Source organism: Triticum aestivum, chromosome 5D (assembly GCF_018294505.1).
Source record: "Triticum aestivum cultivar Chinese Spring chromosome 5D, IWGSC CS RefSeq v2.1, whole genome shotgun sequence".
NCBI classification, from domain to species: Eukaryota; Viridiplantae; Streptophyta; class Magnoliopsida; order Poales; family Poaceae; genus Triticum; species Triticum aestivum.
Window position 1 is genome coordinate 302220098 of NC_057808.1, and position 15072 is coordinate 302235169.

The 15072-nt window shown below is 48.8% G+C and overlaps 3 protein-coding genes across 4 annotated transcripts; 1 reads left to right on the forward strand and 2 right to left on the reverse strand.

Moving 5' to 3' along the window:
- The first annotated feature begins 1710 nt into the window (after positions 1-1710).
- Positions 1711-6536, forward strand: LOC123121338 (hypersensitive-induced response protein-like protein 2). Its single transcript, XM_044541284.1, has 6 exons — positions 1711-1863; positions 3388-3583; positions 3752-3872; positions 4155-4246; positions 5632-5728; positions 5863-6536. The coding sequence occupies exons 2-6, from the start codon at positions 3395-3397 to the stop codon at positions 6216-6218; spliced, it is 855 nt and encodes a 284-aa protein (XP_044397219.1). The 5' UTR covers positions 1711-1863; positions 3388-3394; the 3' UTR covers positions 6219-6536.
- On the reverse strand, positions 4316-5606 carry LOC123121339 (uncharacterized). 2 transcript variants are annotated; one of them, XM_044541287.1, is made up of 3 exons: positions 5317-5606; positions 5147-5208; positions 4316-5055 (listed from the first exon to the last, which is right to left on the reverse strand). In XM_044541287.1, exons 1-3 carry the CDS (start codon positions 5397-5399, stop codon positions 4841-4843), a joined length of 360 nt encoding a protein of 119 aa, XP_044397222.1. In that variant the 5' UTR covers positions 5400-5606; the 3' UTR covers positions 4316-4840. The 2 variants fall into 2 exon arrangements, with proteins under 2 accessions (XP_044397222.1, XP_044397221.1); XM_044541286.1 differs by having other exon boundaries at positions 4371-4873; positions 5317-5545.
- Positions 6537-6666: 130 nt separating the features above from the next.
- On the reverse strand, positions 6667-7664 carry LOC123121340 (F-box/SPRY domain-containing protein 1). The gene is made up of 2 exons (XM_044541288.1): positions 7238-7664; positions 6667-7018 (listed from the first exon to the last, which is right to left on the reverse strand). Exons 1-2 carry the CDS (start codon positions 7372-7374, stop codon positions 6868-6870), a joined length of 288 nt encoding a protein of 95 aa, XP_044397223.1. The 5' UTR covers positions 7375-7664; the 3' UTR covers positions 6667-6867.
- Between the last annotated feature and the right edge of the window lie 7408 nt (positions 7665-15072).

Sequence of the window (15072 nt, forward strand, 5' to 3'; positions counted from 1 at the left end):
AAGTAGTACTCTCATCGAGCAGAGTCCTGCCGGGATGCTTCAACATGGAAGAAGCAGAAGCGCTAGATTGTCTTGAAGGCATATGCCTATGCATCGACTGGATCTGCAAGCCGACACGGATTGATAGGATTGTGTCACGGTGGCAGGTATGTTAAATGATATGAAAAATGACAGGTTTTTCATTTGGCAAATAGTGTTGGAAGCTAAGGCGGCGTTGAATTTGCTGCCGCTATCGAGGTTTCTAAAGTTTTGAAATAATACAATTACGCGCGAAATAGCTAGGTTAGACAAAAGGGTTTTCTTTTCTTTTGTTATGCACAATAATGATCATGAGTGTGTTCATGAGCTTGTTGTTCATGATTACAAATATGTTTACGATTAATTTATGTCACGCGCAACGCGCCAGTCGACTTCCGCACGGATGAGATCGGCCACCTCCAGAGTTGTTGGATTCATCGCGCGACACGCGTTCAATTTGGTCCTCGTTAGCCTAGCTCACGAGCGTTTGCAATATGAGCCATTTGACGCTTGGAGGTTTGCAACATGACACATGTTGCACCCGCCTTTGCAAATAGTCCAGCCGTTTTTTGATTGTTGCAACATGCCCTGTGTTGCCACCGCAACAATACCTTCGTGACCGACACACGATTAGTTATCAGTCGGTTGAGTGCGAGCGTTTTCCTTAAGAATCTATTGAAAAACAAAATTAAGATTATTCTTTAACCAAGGAGCCCCATTTTAGAAAAATATAAGTAATTAGGATGCAGAGTATCTGCTCCCGAGCTCAAATGCTCCCCGATGAACAGTGAAATAAAAAATATGGTAAACAAATGCAAAATTTCCAAAAAAAATGTGGTAGACTTTGACAAATGTTTTGTGTGCTTGATTTTTTTTATCATGAAAGGACATTCATGAAAGTCATGGCAAAAAAAAAAGATGCTCCAAAAAATCTATTTTTGAAAGCATTTTGGAGTACTGATTTTGTTTTTTCATGACTTAAATTTCATTTCGTGGTGAAATTTTTCAAGCATACAAAAACATTTGTCTTGGTCACAAAAACCTTTTTTTCATTTCTTTAATTTTACCATTCACCCCGAGCTCATTTGAGCTTAAGAGCAGAAGAGGACTTTCGGTATTATGCAGATTGGCACTTCCAAATCGTAAAGGACGAGGAAGAGCATTTGCGGACTGGGTTTTTTACCCTATTGATACATTAGTATATACAGAACCCACATGTCTGTGACATGTTTTAGAAGTAACCCTCGAGTTTTAGTGCCTTTTTCTCACCAAATAAACCATAACAGTTGTTATGTGTTACTGTTAAAAAAAATTGTTATGTCAAAAATGAAAAATAACTGTTCTACGGAGATTACATATCTTCCAATAAAAACATCTCCAACTGTAGAACCGCCACCTCCCCTGCCTCCCATATCTTGTAGTATACTCCTATAACAACTTATCCTTTTATATATTCACAAAAAATGGTTACCCTACGATATGGTTATGTTTTGGTGTGATATATTATCTTTTTTTTCCCAAAAGGGATATATTTTATTGTTACATGGCTGATGAAAACAAAAGATTTACGGACCTATTTTTTAGGGGAAAAAAGATATATGTATATCTGTTAGGCCATCGGCTCCATCAAGACCACCAGACGGGCACAGCAAGATCCGAACCGTCCATCAGCCTTCTCCTCTGCTGCCGCCCGTATATATACGCCACACAGCCACAATCCCCAGCCCAGGAGGGTTCTGGTCCAGCGCTGAAGAAGCGGAAAACCCCAGGCGCCCAACGACCTTCCTTCCGTCGAAACCATCCGACTCCTCCCTCGTCTTCCTGCTCGCCGAGGCTCAGCTCAGGGTGACCGATCTCTTCCCCCCCCCTCTCTCGTCGGAATTACGCGGTAGATCATCATCAGATTGATACATTGTGCGCCGTCTAGGTTTCCTAGATGGGGTTCCTCCGCGTCTTTTGTTGTTCGCCTTCTTGTTCCGCCGGTCGCAAGATTTCCCCCCTTGTAGGCCCCCGTCGGTGGTAGCTGCAATTCTGTGCGAATTCGTAATTTTTTTCTGAGAGGGAGTGGCCCTGCTTCAGATAGCAAAGGGTGATCTTTGAAATTCGAGACGGATTTGGTCGATTACTCAATCAATTGCCAACTGGTATCGTGGTTTCATCCAACATGTGCGCCCCTGTGGGTTGTAGTCGAACGTGATGCGTTATGCGTCGTGCTTTCTTGATCGCTTCTTAGGCAGTTGTAGTTTGCAGACCCTTAAATTTGCGAGAAGGCCTTTAAAGAGTAGGTTGCAGAATTTTGGGGGTTTTGTGAAATAATAGTTAATTTGTTAGTGTCAAATTGCAGATTTTTAAGCTGCTTGGTAATCAGATTACTTTGGTAATTAAACCCCTATGCGGCCGTCTTGCGTGCTAGCCTGAGTTGTCATGTATTTGTATGGCTGTATCTCTCCATAGTTTGTAAGTTTATTTAAGCTACTCCCTTCGATCCAAAATAACTTGCCCAGTCTTGAACTGGGGTTAGTTCACAACTGCCACCCTTTTTGTGGATCGGAGGTAGTACGCATTAGCTCCCAGGAATTCCAGCCAGGTGGCCCCTTCACCTCTGATTTAAGTCACCCGCTGCACTTAGCTTATTTCTTTCACAATTCACCAATCTGTACTTAGTTATTCTGGCAAAGCTGTGCTTCGTAGTTATATTTGTCTGAATTTTTCTTCAGTTGTTTTGTTTTGTCTTATGGTAACTGGTTTTGAAAGCATGTGTTGCCTCATGAATTTATGTATGTATTTTCAGAGGTCTCACTGTTTCAACTTGTAATGGTATTGCAAATTGGTCACGAACCCTATCTGTAATACTCTTTGCTTGAAGTAGGATAATATGAAATGTTATGTGCTGGCCAAGGTTGCCACCTGTAATGTGTGAACCACAACGTGTACAAGTTTAGCACGCCATATATCTGTAGTCTTATTGATGATTTTATCCTCGTGATAAATGATATATTTAACGATGTGCGTGCCGTGCTTTCACTTACTGTGTGATTATAATTCCTTTTTGTACATTATAAACTTAATTTTGGGAAGTACTAATTGATATCTCAACCATTTACCAACATTTGGTGTTATGCCATCTACCTTACAAGTTGGTAGCCAGATAATCAGTAGGTTGTTCAGAGACTTGGCACTTAGTAGGCTATCTACCATGTATTTGGTTTGCTGCTGCATACTTGCTGCTATATCTGATGTCAGTTTGGAACTTTAAAAGTTTGGTTATCCTTCGATGATGAACAATTCATCTTTGCCTTTGCAGTCTGCACAGTCGACATTTATGACTTCACTGAACTTTATTTAATTACTATCTTTTCCATTGTGCAGATAAACCATGGGTGGCGTTTTAGGTTTAGTGCAGGTTGATCAGTCAACTGTAGCTATCAAAGAAACTTTTGGGAAGTTTAATGAGGTCCTGGAGCCTGGTTGCCACTTCTTGCCTTGGTGCATAGGGCAACGGATTGTTGGTTACCTCTCACTGCGCGTGAAACAGCTAGACGTCCGATGTGAAACCAAAACAAAGGTATTCTCTTATATCATCATATCTGTACTTATTTAATACCTTGCTGAAGCAATCGTAACAAATGAAAAACGCTTATGCAATGTTCCCATTTGGGTGTTTTCACTTTCTACAAATGAAAACACTTTCCTGCTTCTTTCAACTCTGATATCTTAATCTGTGCCCATTCAGGATAATGTCTTTGTGACTGTTGTTGCTTCTGTCCAATACCGTGCCCTTGTTGATAAGGCATCTGATGCCTTCTACAAACTGAGCAACACAAAGCAACAAATCCAGTCGTACGTCTTTGATGGTAAGCTACCTGTCCACGAAATTTCGCTAAATGTTTTGACTACATCCCTTGTCTGTGTCCAGTTTTAGCCTTATGTTAGTACTTTTATCCTCAGATATTTAACTGAAGCTGCAGATTTTCTATTTCATATGGTTGTCAATTTACTGAGATTCACGTGCTTCCTTTAATATGCTTGTTAACACCAGTTTCTTGTTTAATTTTTAATCCAAAGGAGAAGATCTGTATGTTTTTTTACCCTTTTGTGTGCAATTAGTACTCATAAAGCTATGTGTCTTGTTTCAGTTATTAGAGCCACTGTCCCAAAGCTGGAGCTGGACGATGCATTTGTGCAAAAAGATGACATTGCAAAAGCTGTTGAAGAGGAGCTTGAAAAGGTTCTTGTTCACTGCCCTGTTGTCCTAAACTATGTTTTTAAGGCGGTAAGGCGAGGCGAGGCGCTGGGGGGGGGGGGGGCGCCTCACTGGCTAAGCGCTAAGGCATAAGGCGAGGCGACGCCTTAGACACATACATATATAATAGATGGCAGCCAATTAGGAGATTTAACTACTAGCATTGACATCATAAACTGTACATACATATATAACAGATGGCAGCCATTTAGGAAATTTAACAATTAACATTAACATAATTAGTTGTTGCCAAATCATAGGCCTCAAATCATCTTCTGTATATGACAGAACGGCGCCTTTGAACTTCAGCTTCATCCTTCTCATCAATATATCGCTCCATAGCTTTAAACTTTCTAGTGTTTAAGGATTTGCGCATCTCTATCCTAATCTCCATAGATGCCTCGGGACACATATCTGCATCACTACAACCCCCAGAAAGGTGCTGCTTCAGCCTTCTCACTCCAGCATGGACTATCTTGCCACACAATGTACACTGGAGTAAATCTTTCCTCTCTAAATCTGGCCAGAACCCATACTTCCAAACTGGATCATCTGATGTAGCTCTTCTCCTAGGATCCATCAGAGCAGGGACACCTCGCTGCTGCAGCAACACTGAGAAAAGACCCAATCAACCGTCAAAGAGAGAAGAGCCAAATCACTAGAGCAAGCAGACAAGCATGGGGAAGGAGAGAAGCGATGGTGGGGTTGCTGCCTTGTGGATGGAGAAGCAGATTTGGGAGCAAACAGATGCAGAGGAGGAGCAGGCAAGCAGCCAAGCACATCTACAGATCTACCTACAATGCAGGAAGAAACAGAGTATTAGGAGGGGTAGAAGAAAATTCAGAGGAGGCCGGGGTAGAAGTGAGATGAGAATGGGAGCCACACCTTGCTGTTGCGCCAGAGTTGGAGGGAGAGCTGAGCCCGGCGAGGAGGGGCACAGATCGGAGCTGTAGAGGAAGGAGTCGCCGCCAAAGGTCAGAGAGGAGAGAAGGAAACCCTATCGGGTGGATTGGACGATTGGTTCGATCCTCTCTGTCCCGCCCTTCGCCTTATACCTGTTCGCACTCGCGCGCGAGCCCAATATTTCCCGCGAAAGCTTCCCGCGTGGGCCACTCTTTCCCGCCTGGAAGCAGCCCATGGCGTCCGATCTGGCCCAAGGCGCCGCCCTACGCGCCTAGGCGGACGATTCAGACGCCCTAGGATCTAAAGCGGACGCTTTACGACGATGTATAAGGCAGGTTCGACGCCTTGCCATCGGAGGGCGCCCTGACGCTAAGGCGTCGCCTAAGCGACGCTTCACAGACGCCTTAAAAACAGAGGTCCTAAAGTACAGAGAATATCTTGACTGACCTGTTTTGCAAATGTTGTAGGCGATGTCTATGTATGGGTATGAGATTGTGCAAACTCTGATAGTTGACATTGAGCCTGATGTGCATGTCAAGAGGGCAATGAATGAGATCAATGCAGGCAAGTCTAATGATCATTTGCTTTCAATTCACATACATCAGATTAAAGTGGCAGCAAAACATATACTAGATGATTTGATGCGTGCTCAGAATTATCTTTTGTATATTTAACATCAATGTGGTTTTGTGTAACAGCTTCAAGGATGAGGTCTGCAGCCAATGACAAAGCGGAGGCTGAAAAGATTCTTCAGATTAAAAGAGCAGAAGGAGAAGCCGAGTCAAAGTACTTGGCTGGTGTGGGCATTGCAAGGCAGCGTCAGGCTATCGTGGATGGTCTGAGAGACAGCGTCCTCGCCTTCTCTGAGAACGTCCCTGGCACCACTGCAAAGGACATCATGGACATGGTTCTGGTCACCCAGTACTTCGACACCATGAAAGAGATTGGGGCCTCATCCAAGTCTTCTTCGGTGTTCATCCCCCATGGTCCTGGAGCCGTCAAGGATGTCGCATCGCAGATCAGAGATGGGCTCCTCCAGGCCAACACTCTCTAAGAGGAGGACCATGGAAAAGGATAGCTTCTGTTTTGCAAGAGTTGTGAAGTTCTTCATCATTCACCATTACGCTAAGAACATATTTTATGCGACAGATATTTGGCAAGGTCGTGAGTAATTTATCTACGTGTGTGAACTAGTACGTTAAGTTGTGAATTTTACATGGTGTGAACTACTACTACCTAGATAATCAGACTTGCATGGAGTGGGTTTCTGTAAGAAAAGTTTAGCCAGATTCCTGAATGGTACTTGTTGCTGCTTGCAAGTGAGCCTGGATGTTTACCAGGCTTATCTTAATTATTATTTGGTGACACTCCACTATGGTGCTTGTGTTTTCTGCTGAGTTTATCTCGGTCGGATTGAGCTTAATGGCTTTGAAGCCCTCATCAGAATGATGTGCAGTTGTTCTCATAAAGTGGCAATAGCAGATTTTGATGGATCCATCATGTGAATGAAAATTGCTACAATTGCAGTCCACGCTCTTAATTCCTGATGATATAAAGTGTATAACTGTACAACTGCACACTGTAAATTCAATACGGTTTATCAGGCATGTATGTACACATGATAAAGATTGGTCTTGTGCTGGTAGCACTGACACTGAATATGCTTGTGATAATGCAACTCCGGTGCCCTGCCTGGTTGAAGGTCAAGGGCACCAGGTTCGAAGGCTTCTGATGGAGCAAGTTGGGCATGGCGATCGGGTATCAGACTTGACGTTGAGGCCCTGCAGGTTCCAGGCGTCCATGTACTCCATCCTCCACTCTTCCCGTAGCTCCGCAGAATCGCGGCACCACTGCCTGGTGAGTGTTAATTCAGGTCACGGGTTACCGATCAAAAATAATACCACTCCTATTGCATATACACTGACCAAAACACAAATAGCTCAGGATTTTGTGCTTCAGAAGGCGTCCGTAAGTTCGGGGAGCTCAAACGGACTTGATCGACACAGACGTACAACAGGCAATCTGTCGAACACCGCGCGTGCAGGTGCAGGTGCAGGAAGAGGGGGAGCTGACCTGCAGACGAGGGAGCAGCTGAGGAGGTCGACGCAGTCCAGCTGCGAGAAGACCCGGGAGATCACGTCCGCCGGCGCCCGCAGCGCGGCCGGCGTGGCGAGGTCCCCTTCGTTCGGTGGCGGCGGCGGCGGCGCCATGGCCGATCCGTTGTCCCAAGAAAGCCCAGTTCTTGGATTGGCTCTAGAAATCCTGGAGCTGTCGTCTCGTCTTCTCCGCGTTTGATTGGTTTGTTCCCTTGCCTTTGGATGCTTGGCGAGACGAGGAGGTGGTTTGTGGACGAAACTAAGCCCGATGATGCCGTGTTAGCGAAATGGCGGAGGAAATCAGGAGGCGTGCTTGGGAATTGTTCGACTCTGACAGTGATGCGCAAATTGATGTGCACGGTCGGGAAGGTGATGTTTCTGCAGATGTGTCTTGCGGCTTGTGGTCGGCAAAGTGATTGATTATTTGGAGATGTTGATTACAGCATCTAGGACACAATGTTTCCTCCCTAAACGTCTGAAATGTCCTCCCGATTAGTGACCGGACAAATAAATGACCCAACCGAACCCTATCACCCCTAACCTAAATGGACAGACTGGCCGGCACCCTCAAACTGAGACTAAATTTGGGGGATCCGGCTTGCCTGCTCCCTCTCCATGCTCCCATCCGTGCTCCCACTTCATCCTACGGCTGTTCTTTTTCCTTTTTCTTTTCTAATCTAATCATCTCCCCCTGATTTTCAGGGGGTGGGGCCGGGCCTTATTTTCTTCCAATCAAATCAAGCCACATATGCGGGAGCACGGATGAGAGCATGGGAAGGGAGCAGGCAAGTCTTGTCCAAATTTGGGGGCAATATGAGGAAATTGCGGACGTGCCGGACACGCTCGGACACCTCGCTCCATGTCATACCCGTCCACATGGTCCCACCTACAGCCACCCAATCCTCCTTCCTCTCTCATCTCTCTCGCGTGGAGCACGCAACAACGTCGGCAGAGGAGGCGGTGCCTCGCGGCATGTGCTGGCCGTCATAGCCGCGGCCGCGTGCTGGCGTGTGTGCTGGCCACCGCGCCGCGTACGGGCCTTCAGGACAACTCCAACGCACTACCTCATCTGGTCCGCGAGTGTCCGTATAGGCCCAAACGGATAGATGCCACGGCTCAACGCGCGGCCGCATCCGCAAATTTTGTCCGCTTCTCGTCCGACCCGCCTCGTTTTTAGAGCAAAATTGCTTCTGGTTTGCGTCCATGCGGACAGCGAACGGACGGGCACGCGCTTGCTTCTCGTGCACCACGGGGACGCGTGGCGGCCGTCCACCAGCCTCCACCACCCAAAATAACTGCGCACGCACGGCGGGCCCCTGCTGCCCCGGTCATCGACCAGTCCACAACTTCCACTCCGAGCCCGACTGCCTCCTCGAGCCCGGCTCGAGCGAGCAAACCCTAGCCTCCGCGCATCTCCTCTCATCCAACACCTCGCCAGCGCCATGGGCTGGCATTGGGTTGGCAAGGGGAAGATCGACTGTCGCCGCTCTCGCCTTCCACCGGATCTGCTCTATGACCGTAGGTACACCGTGGATTCGCTGATGTGGGATACGTGGCTCCGCGACGAGCACGACTGTCGGTGTCAAAACCGGCAGATCTCGTGTAGGGGGTCCCGAACTGTGCGTTTAAGGATCGAAGGTAACAAGAGGCAGGGGACACAATGTTTACCCAGGTTCGGGCCCTCTCGACGGAGGTAATACCCTACTTCCTGCTTGATTGACTTCGATGAGTATAGGGGTTACAAGAGTTGATCTACCTCGAGATCGTAGTGGCTAAACCCTAGATGTCTAGCCTGTATGATTATGATCGCCTCTACGGACTAAATCCTCCGGTTTATATAGACACCGGAGGGGGCTAGGGTTGTACAGAGTCGGTTTACAGAGAAAGGAATCTTCATATCCGCACGCCAAGCTTGCCTTCCACGCCAAGGAGAGTCCCATCCGGACACAGGGGAAAGTCTTCTGTCTTGTATCTTCACGGCCCATCAGTCCAGCCCATGTCGTATAGCCCAGATGCCCGAGGACCCCGTAGTCCAGGACTCCCTCAGTAGCCCTTGAACCTGGCTTCAATGACGATGTATCCGGCGCGTAGACTATCTTCGGCATTGCAAGGCGGGTTCCTCCTCCGAACACTTCAAAGCAGTTGATTACAAGAACTGTATTTGGATTTGCGTAATGACCACACTCCTCCACCGCTAGGGCACAATACTTAATAAAAAAGCATGACATGTCTTTTACTGACAATCCCATGGGCGGGATGTCACATCCAGTCTCTCCATCATTTTGAATCGTTTCTTTAGTTTCGCGTTTCAAGACGCAGTCTCCGGTGACACGTCTTGTCAAAGCGAAAGATCATGTCCCCTTATTACGGGATTCTCATTAATACAAGTTTGGATAATCCTCCCGTGCCGTTCGCACGACCCCTCGGGAACAGACGAGTTTTAAGGCTTGAGGGAGGGGGACACTTGATATTCGCAGTCCATATAAGCGGATAGAGTCCAACTCTTCCACCCTACGCCTCATTCCCTCTTCGCCTTCCCATCCTTGAGCTCCAACACCCAAGCTCCAAGCCTTTCTCTCCTTTGCAACTCCTTCGACTATGGCCGGCTCTCAAGGCAAGTGGATGGCCTCCTCCTTCACGGAGGAGAACATCAAGGAGCTGTGGGATGCGCGGTATCTGACCGCGGAAATCAAACACAGGCTTCCCGATCCGGCGCAGGTCATCCCTACTCCGGAGCCCGACGAAAGGGTGGTGTTCATCCCCCACTTCCTCCGCGGGCTCGGATTCGCCCTCCACCCCTTCATGAGGGGACTCATGTTCTACTACGGGCTGGATTTTCACGATCTGGCCCCAAATTCGTTCCTCCACATCTCGGCGTTTATCATCGTGTGTGAGGCCTTCCTCCGTGTCCCTCCACATTTCGGCTTATGGCTCAAGATTTTTAACGTGAAGCCGAAGGTGGTCGACGGGAAACACGCGGAGTGTGGTGGTGCCATGGTTAGCAAGCTCCCCAAAGTCAATTGGCCAAAGGGAGTCTTTGTTGACACCGTCAAGATATGGCAACAAGAATGGTTCTACATCACAGAACCCCGCGGCTCTAAGTGGGCAGCCGCTCCAGCTTTTAGATCCGCCCCCCTGCTGAGACTTACATCCTGGACCGACAAGGGTCCGGACTGGGGGTCGGTCCCTGAGGTGTTGTTGCTGCAAAAACGCGTCCAGAGCATGATAGCAAAGGACATTACCCTCGCCGACGTAATCCAAGTGATGCTGATCCGCCGAGCACTTCCCTGCCAGCGGCGGTCCCTCAAGATGTGGGAGTTCAATCCGGAAGGGCCGCGGACCCTACAACGGTTCTACAACACAACACATAAGGGGATCTGGAAGCTACTTTTTAGGAAGCAGAAGACGTGGCCAAAGTCATCAGACGACACCGGCTTCGACTGCAACCATCCGGCCTCTGAGGTAAATTCCAAACCTCCGAACATTAGTAGGTTCGTTGCTCCAAAGGAGAAGTATTTGAGTAATCCATCCCCCAACAGATCTGGATCAAGAAGGCAGAGCAGATCCGATGTCCGGCTCCGCTCCCCGAAGACCCAGCCAATCCTCTACTAATGAGGATGCTGGTCCCGGCGCCATACTAGGCGCCGGTAAAGAAGGACAAGAAGAAGAAGAAGAAGAAGAAGAAGAAGAAGAAGAAGAAGAAGAAAGAGGAGGGCACTTCGGACGCAGTGTCCGGAGAAGTTGATGCCCAATCTTTTCACGAGGGCGACGACGGCGAGGAGGAGGAAGAGGAGGGAGAAGAAGATCCTCCCCACAAGGGAAAGAAGAGGGCAGCCTCGGAAGACCTTGAGGCCGAAGCCTCCAAGAGGGACAAAATCACCCTCCCCGATGACTCAGGGTCAGATGCTGAGGCCATACCGAAGCATCGTCGCTGGGCCAAACCCCAAGCCGACTCGTAAGTAGTCCGGGATTCTTCACACTCGCCCAACCTTTATGAATTGTGATGATAACTCTAAGTTCTATTTTTTTAGTCTGGCCCATAGTATCCCCCAGCTATCCTCATCCTTGGGGGATCTGCCGCCGGAGATGATGGAGAGCGAGTCGTCGTCCCCGGCTTCCCCACTGTCTAAGGCGGACGACCCCGAGGTGTCATCCCATAGGCCCTCTTCGGGCCTCGAAGAGATGCGCGCGGGGGGGGGGGGGGGGGTTAACGACGCCTGAGGACAATACCTCGGCTGCCGAAGGACTGAGGGGTACGGCCCCCACGAAGGCCGATGACGGGGGCCCCGGTCAATCTGACCCCCAGCCGCATACTACTCCGGAGACCAATAAGGCTCCGGAGCCTAATCGGCGACCCCCACCGAAGAGGGGGGGTGCGGCGACCTTCGCTAATCCGGAGGCGCCGAATTCCATGGTGGACACACTGCAAAGTGCATCCATCCCGGAGGAGCACCGCATCCTAATGGGTGCGGTGGCTGAGAAGATTCAGTCTGCCAAAAGCGGGCTGAACGAAGCCTTTTCCAGCCTGCTGGTAGGCTTCGAGGTACGTAATGTAATAATTTTGTTTTTTGGTTTTATGAAAAATATGCCTGTATATAGATAGTAGCCCCTGAGACTCTGTTCGGTTCTTTGAAAAAAAAACGAGCAGAGGATCAATAACCAGTTGTCAGGTGGTAACATACTTGTATCTGAATAATCATAGGCTTCTCTCCTAGAGGCGACTGCCCAATCAGCAGAAGTTTCCGATCTCCAACGGAAACTGGCACGGGGCGATGAGGACCTAGTCCTTGTTAACACGCGGCTCGACCAGGCGCAAGGTATGAAATGCATCTTTACTGTATGCCTGTGTATGTCCGTGTTTTGCGGAAGTTCAAGAGCTAAAATGCGCGTACTTATACAGATGGTGCCGCCGCGGTGGAGACACTCAGGGGTGAGCTTGCCCAAGCCAAGGAGCAGGCAAGGGTAAGCAAGGCGGCTGCTGATAAAGCGGCTACAGACTTAACGGCCGAACAGGCCGCTCGGTGCCATTTTGAGGAACGGGTGACCGAGATGGAGCAAAAGCTGAAGGACACCGCCACTAAGTGTGAGTCCTTAGAAAAGGAAAATAAGGCGAAGGAGACCGAGCTTGCCAAGGCCCTTCAAGAAGCTTCGGAGGCGCGATCCGAATCCTGCACAGCGCGTGAGGAAATCCGTCAAGCTGGGCAGATAGCGGCTGGTAAGCCCTTTCTTTTACAGGCTAAATTTGGGGACCAAAAGTATGCCTTACTTAATCGACTGTGGAGTTCTCCAGACGTATATGCGGATCTGCCGAAGAGTGCTATGGACGCCGCCCAATTCTTCCAGGCCCAGGAAGGGTACGCGATGGAGAAGCTCTTCTGGTCGCAGTTTGCGGGGCAGGAGCATCCCGTACTGCTAAATGACCAGATGGCACAATGGGCGGAGCTGCAGAAGATGTCTAGCACGGCCATGAAGGACGTCATAGTCCGGTTGTGGCCGGCCGAAGCCATTCCGGACAGCTACTTCGGCCTCGTGCGGCGTCTTGTCGATGCGCTGCTTTGAATTGACGCCGTTAAGAGGTGGTCTTGTATAGAAGGGGCGCGAATGGCCTTTGCACATGTCAAGATGCACTGGGGGAAGATGAAGGCCGAAAAGGTGGCAGTCAAGGGTCCGCCCGAAAGCAAGGACCACCGCACACCGGAGCGCTATTTTGAGGAAGTTCTCAAGGGTGCCCGCCTTGTAGAAGGCTAATGCTCTAAGGATGTAGTGTTCGAATGAACGAGTCCGAACTATTCGGGAGTTTGTATCATGAGCTAAGTCTTTTGCATATGTTTCTTCTTGTATGAAGAGTTTATCCTCCTGTGTGGCCATTTTATATTTGAGAGTTCCCAGTCATCGGCTTCAACCCCCTTGTAGATACTACTGGGGTGTTCGGAATTGCACATGACTACACTTAACCCAACGTCATGGTCTGTGAAGGAGGTGTCAGCGTGGTGAACCAGGCAATCAGACTATGCGGTTTTATTGCTCTTACTTAGCCGTAGGAGTTTGACGATGGGTCTTCAAAGTAGCCCCTGGTATGTATGCGGCTATCCTAATTCGGATGCGTTGCATAGGTGACCGGAGAAGGGTCCTTCGTGTAATACGGAAGAAATCGCTAAAGATTTTGATAAGTCGCTGAGTGGCTGACCAGCTCACGCCGCATCATGATAGTCAGTTTTCGGCTTTCTCTACTGAGGTGCTTAACCGGACGAACCAGAAACACAATCGTAGTAGTTCTCCCTTTACTACCCTAGCCGATCAGACGGAATGTAAGGTAGCAAACACAGGAGCCGGGCAACCCAACTATTGACCAAAGATATGATTCAGAGCCGATGCATATAATGCCGAGCTCGGGACGCCGAATTACGCTATAAAGCTGTGTCGGACTTTTTGGTTGGCAACACATGTGTTGCCATATAGAGCCCCTGGCAGTTTTTGCCGAGGTGTGTGCGTGATACAACTAAAGGGATGGAATAAAGTCTATAAGTGAAGACGATACCGCGGAAGAATTTGCTTCAAAAAAATCTGATTGATACGTCAAAACATAGTATTACAGAGAGTACCATAATCACCAAGGCTATTTTACATGTCGGTGGTCTTAAGGCTAAAGAGAAAAAGCTCTATACAAGTTCTTTGAGTGAAGTTGTGGTTTACAAGATCCTTTGCACTTTCCTGCCGCACCTCTGCGCCGCTTTCGCCTGAGTAAGAGAGATTCCTTAAGAGGGATGGTCTTTGACTATTTGGACGGAACCGAGCTCGGAAAAAGTCCTTGTGAGTCCGTAGGATGAGGAGGTTTTAATTCGCCTGTGGTAAAAGATAAGAAATAAGTAAAAACAAGGGGGAGACAATATAGGGTCAAACCGTACTATAGGCCTGTCCGTATTTTGCCTCCGCTGATGCCCAAGGTACTTTGAGTGTGTAATTGTGCACGCGTGGTACGAATCTCGCTGTTGTATGTGGCAGTCGACGGAGGCGAATCTGCTAATCCGACCCTGGGATTGCCGGGCTGCTCGCATACCGCACTGTCCGACCTTGCGTAATAAAGTCCGGTGGCTTCATAGCCGATGAGGTGTGCGGCTTGATACGGCCGCTTTGTACTTCGGCCCCGATGGCCGCGGTGTGCTCCTCGGTACGGAGGGAGCGTTCCATGTTTCCGTTGATTGTAATGACACCACGGGGACCGGGCATCTTAAGCTTTAGATAGGCATAGTGCGGTACCACGTTAAAGTGGGCGAAAGCGGTTCGTCCGAGCAGTGCGTGATAACCACTGTGGAATGGGACGATATTGAAGATCAAGTCTTCGCTTCAGAAGTTGTCCGGAGAACCGAAGACGACTTCCAACGTGATTGAGCCCGTGCAGCGGGCCTCTACACCAGGTATTACTCCTTTTAAAGGTAGTTTTAGTGGGCTTGATTCTTGGCGGATCAATGCCCATTTTGTGGACTGTGTCTTGGTAAAGTAGATTGAGACTGCTGCCACCGTCCATGAAGACTCGCGTGAGGTGGAATCCGTCAATGATTGGATCGAGGACCAGAGCTGCCGAACCTCCATGACGGATACTGGTTGGGTGGTCCTTTTGATCGAAGGTGATTGGACAAGCCGACCATGGGTTGAATTTTGGGGCGACTGGCTCTAAGGCGTAGATGTCCCGTAGTGCACGCTTGCGTTCCCTCTTAGGGATATGCGTGACATATATCATGTTTACTGTCTTTAACTCGGGAGGAAATTGCTTCTGTCCCCCTGTGTTCGGTTGACGAGGCTCTTGGTCATCGT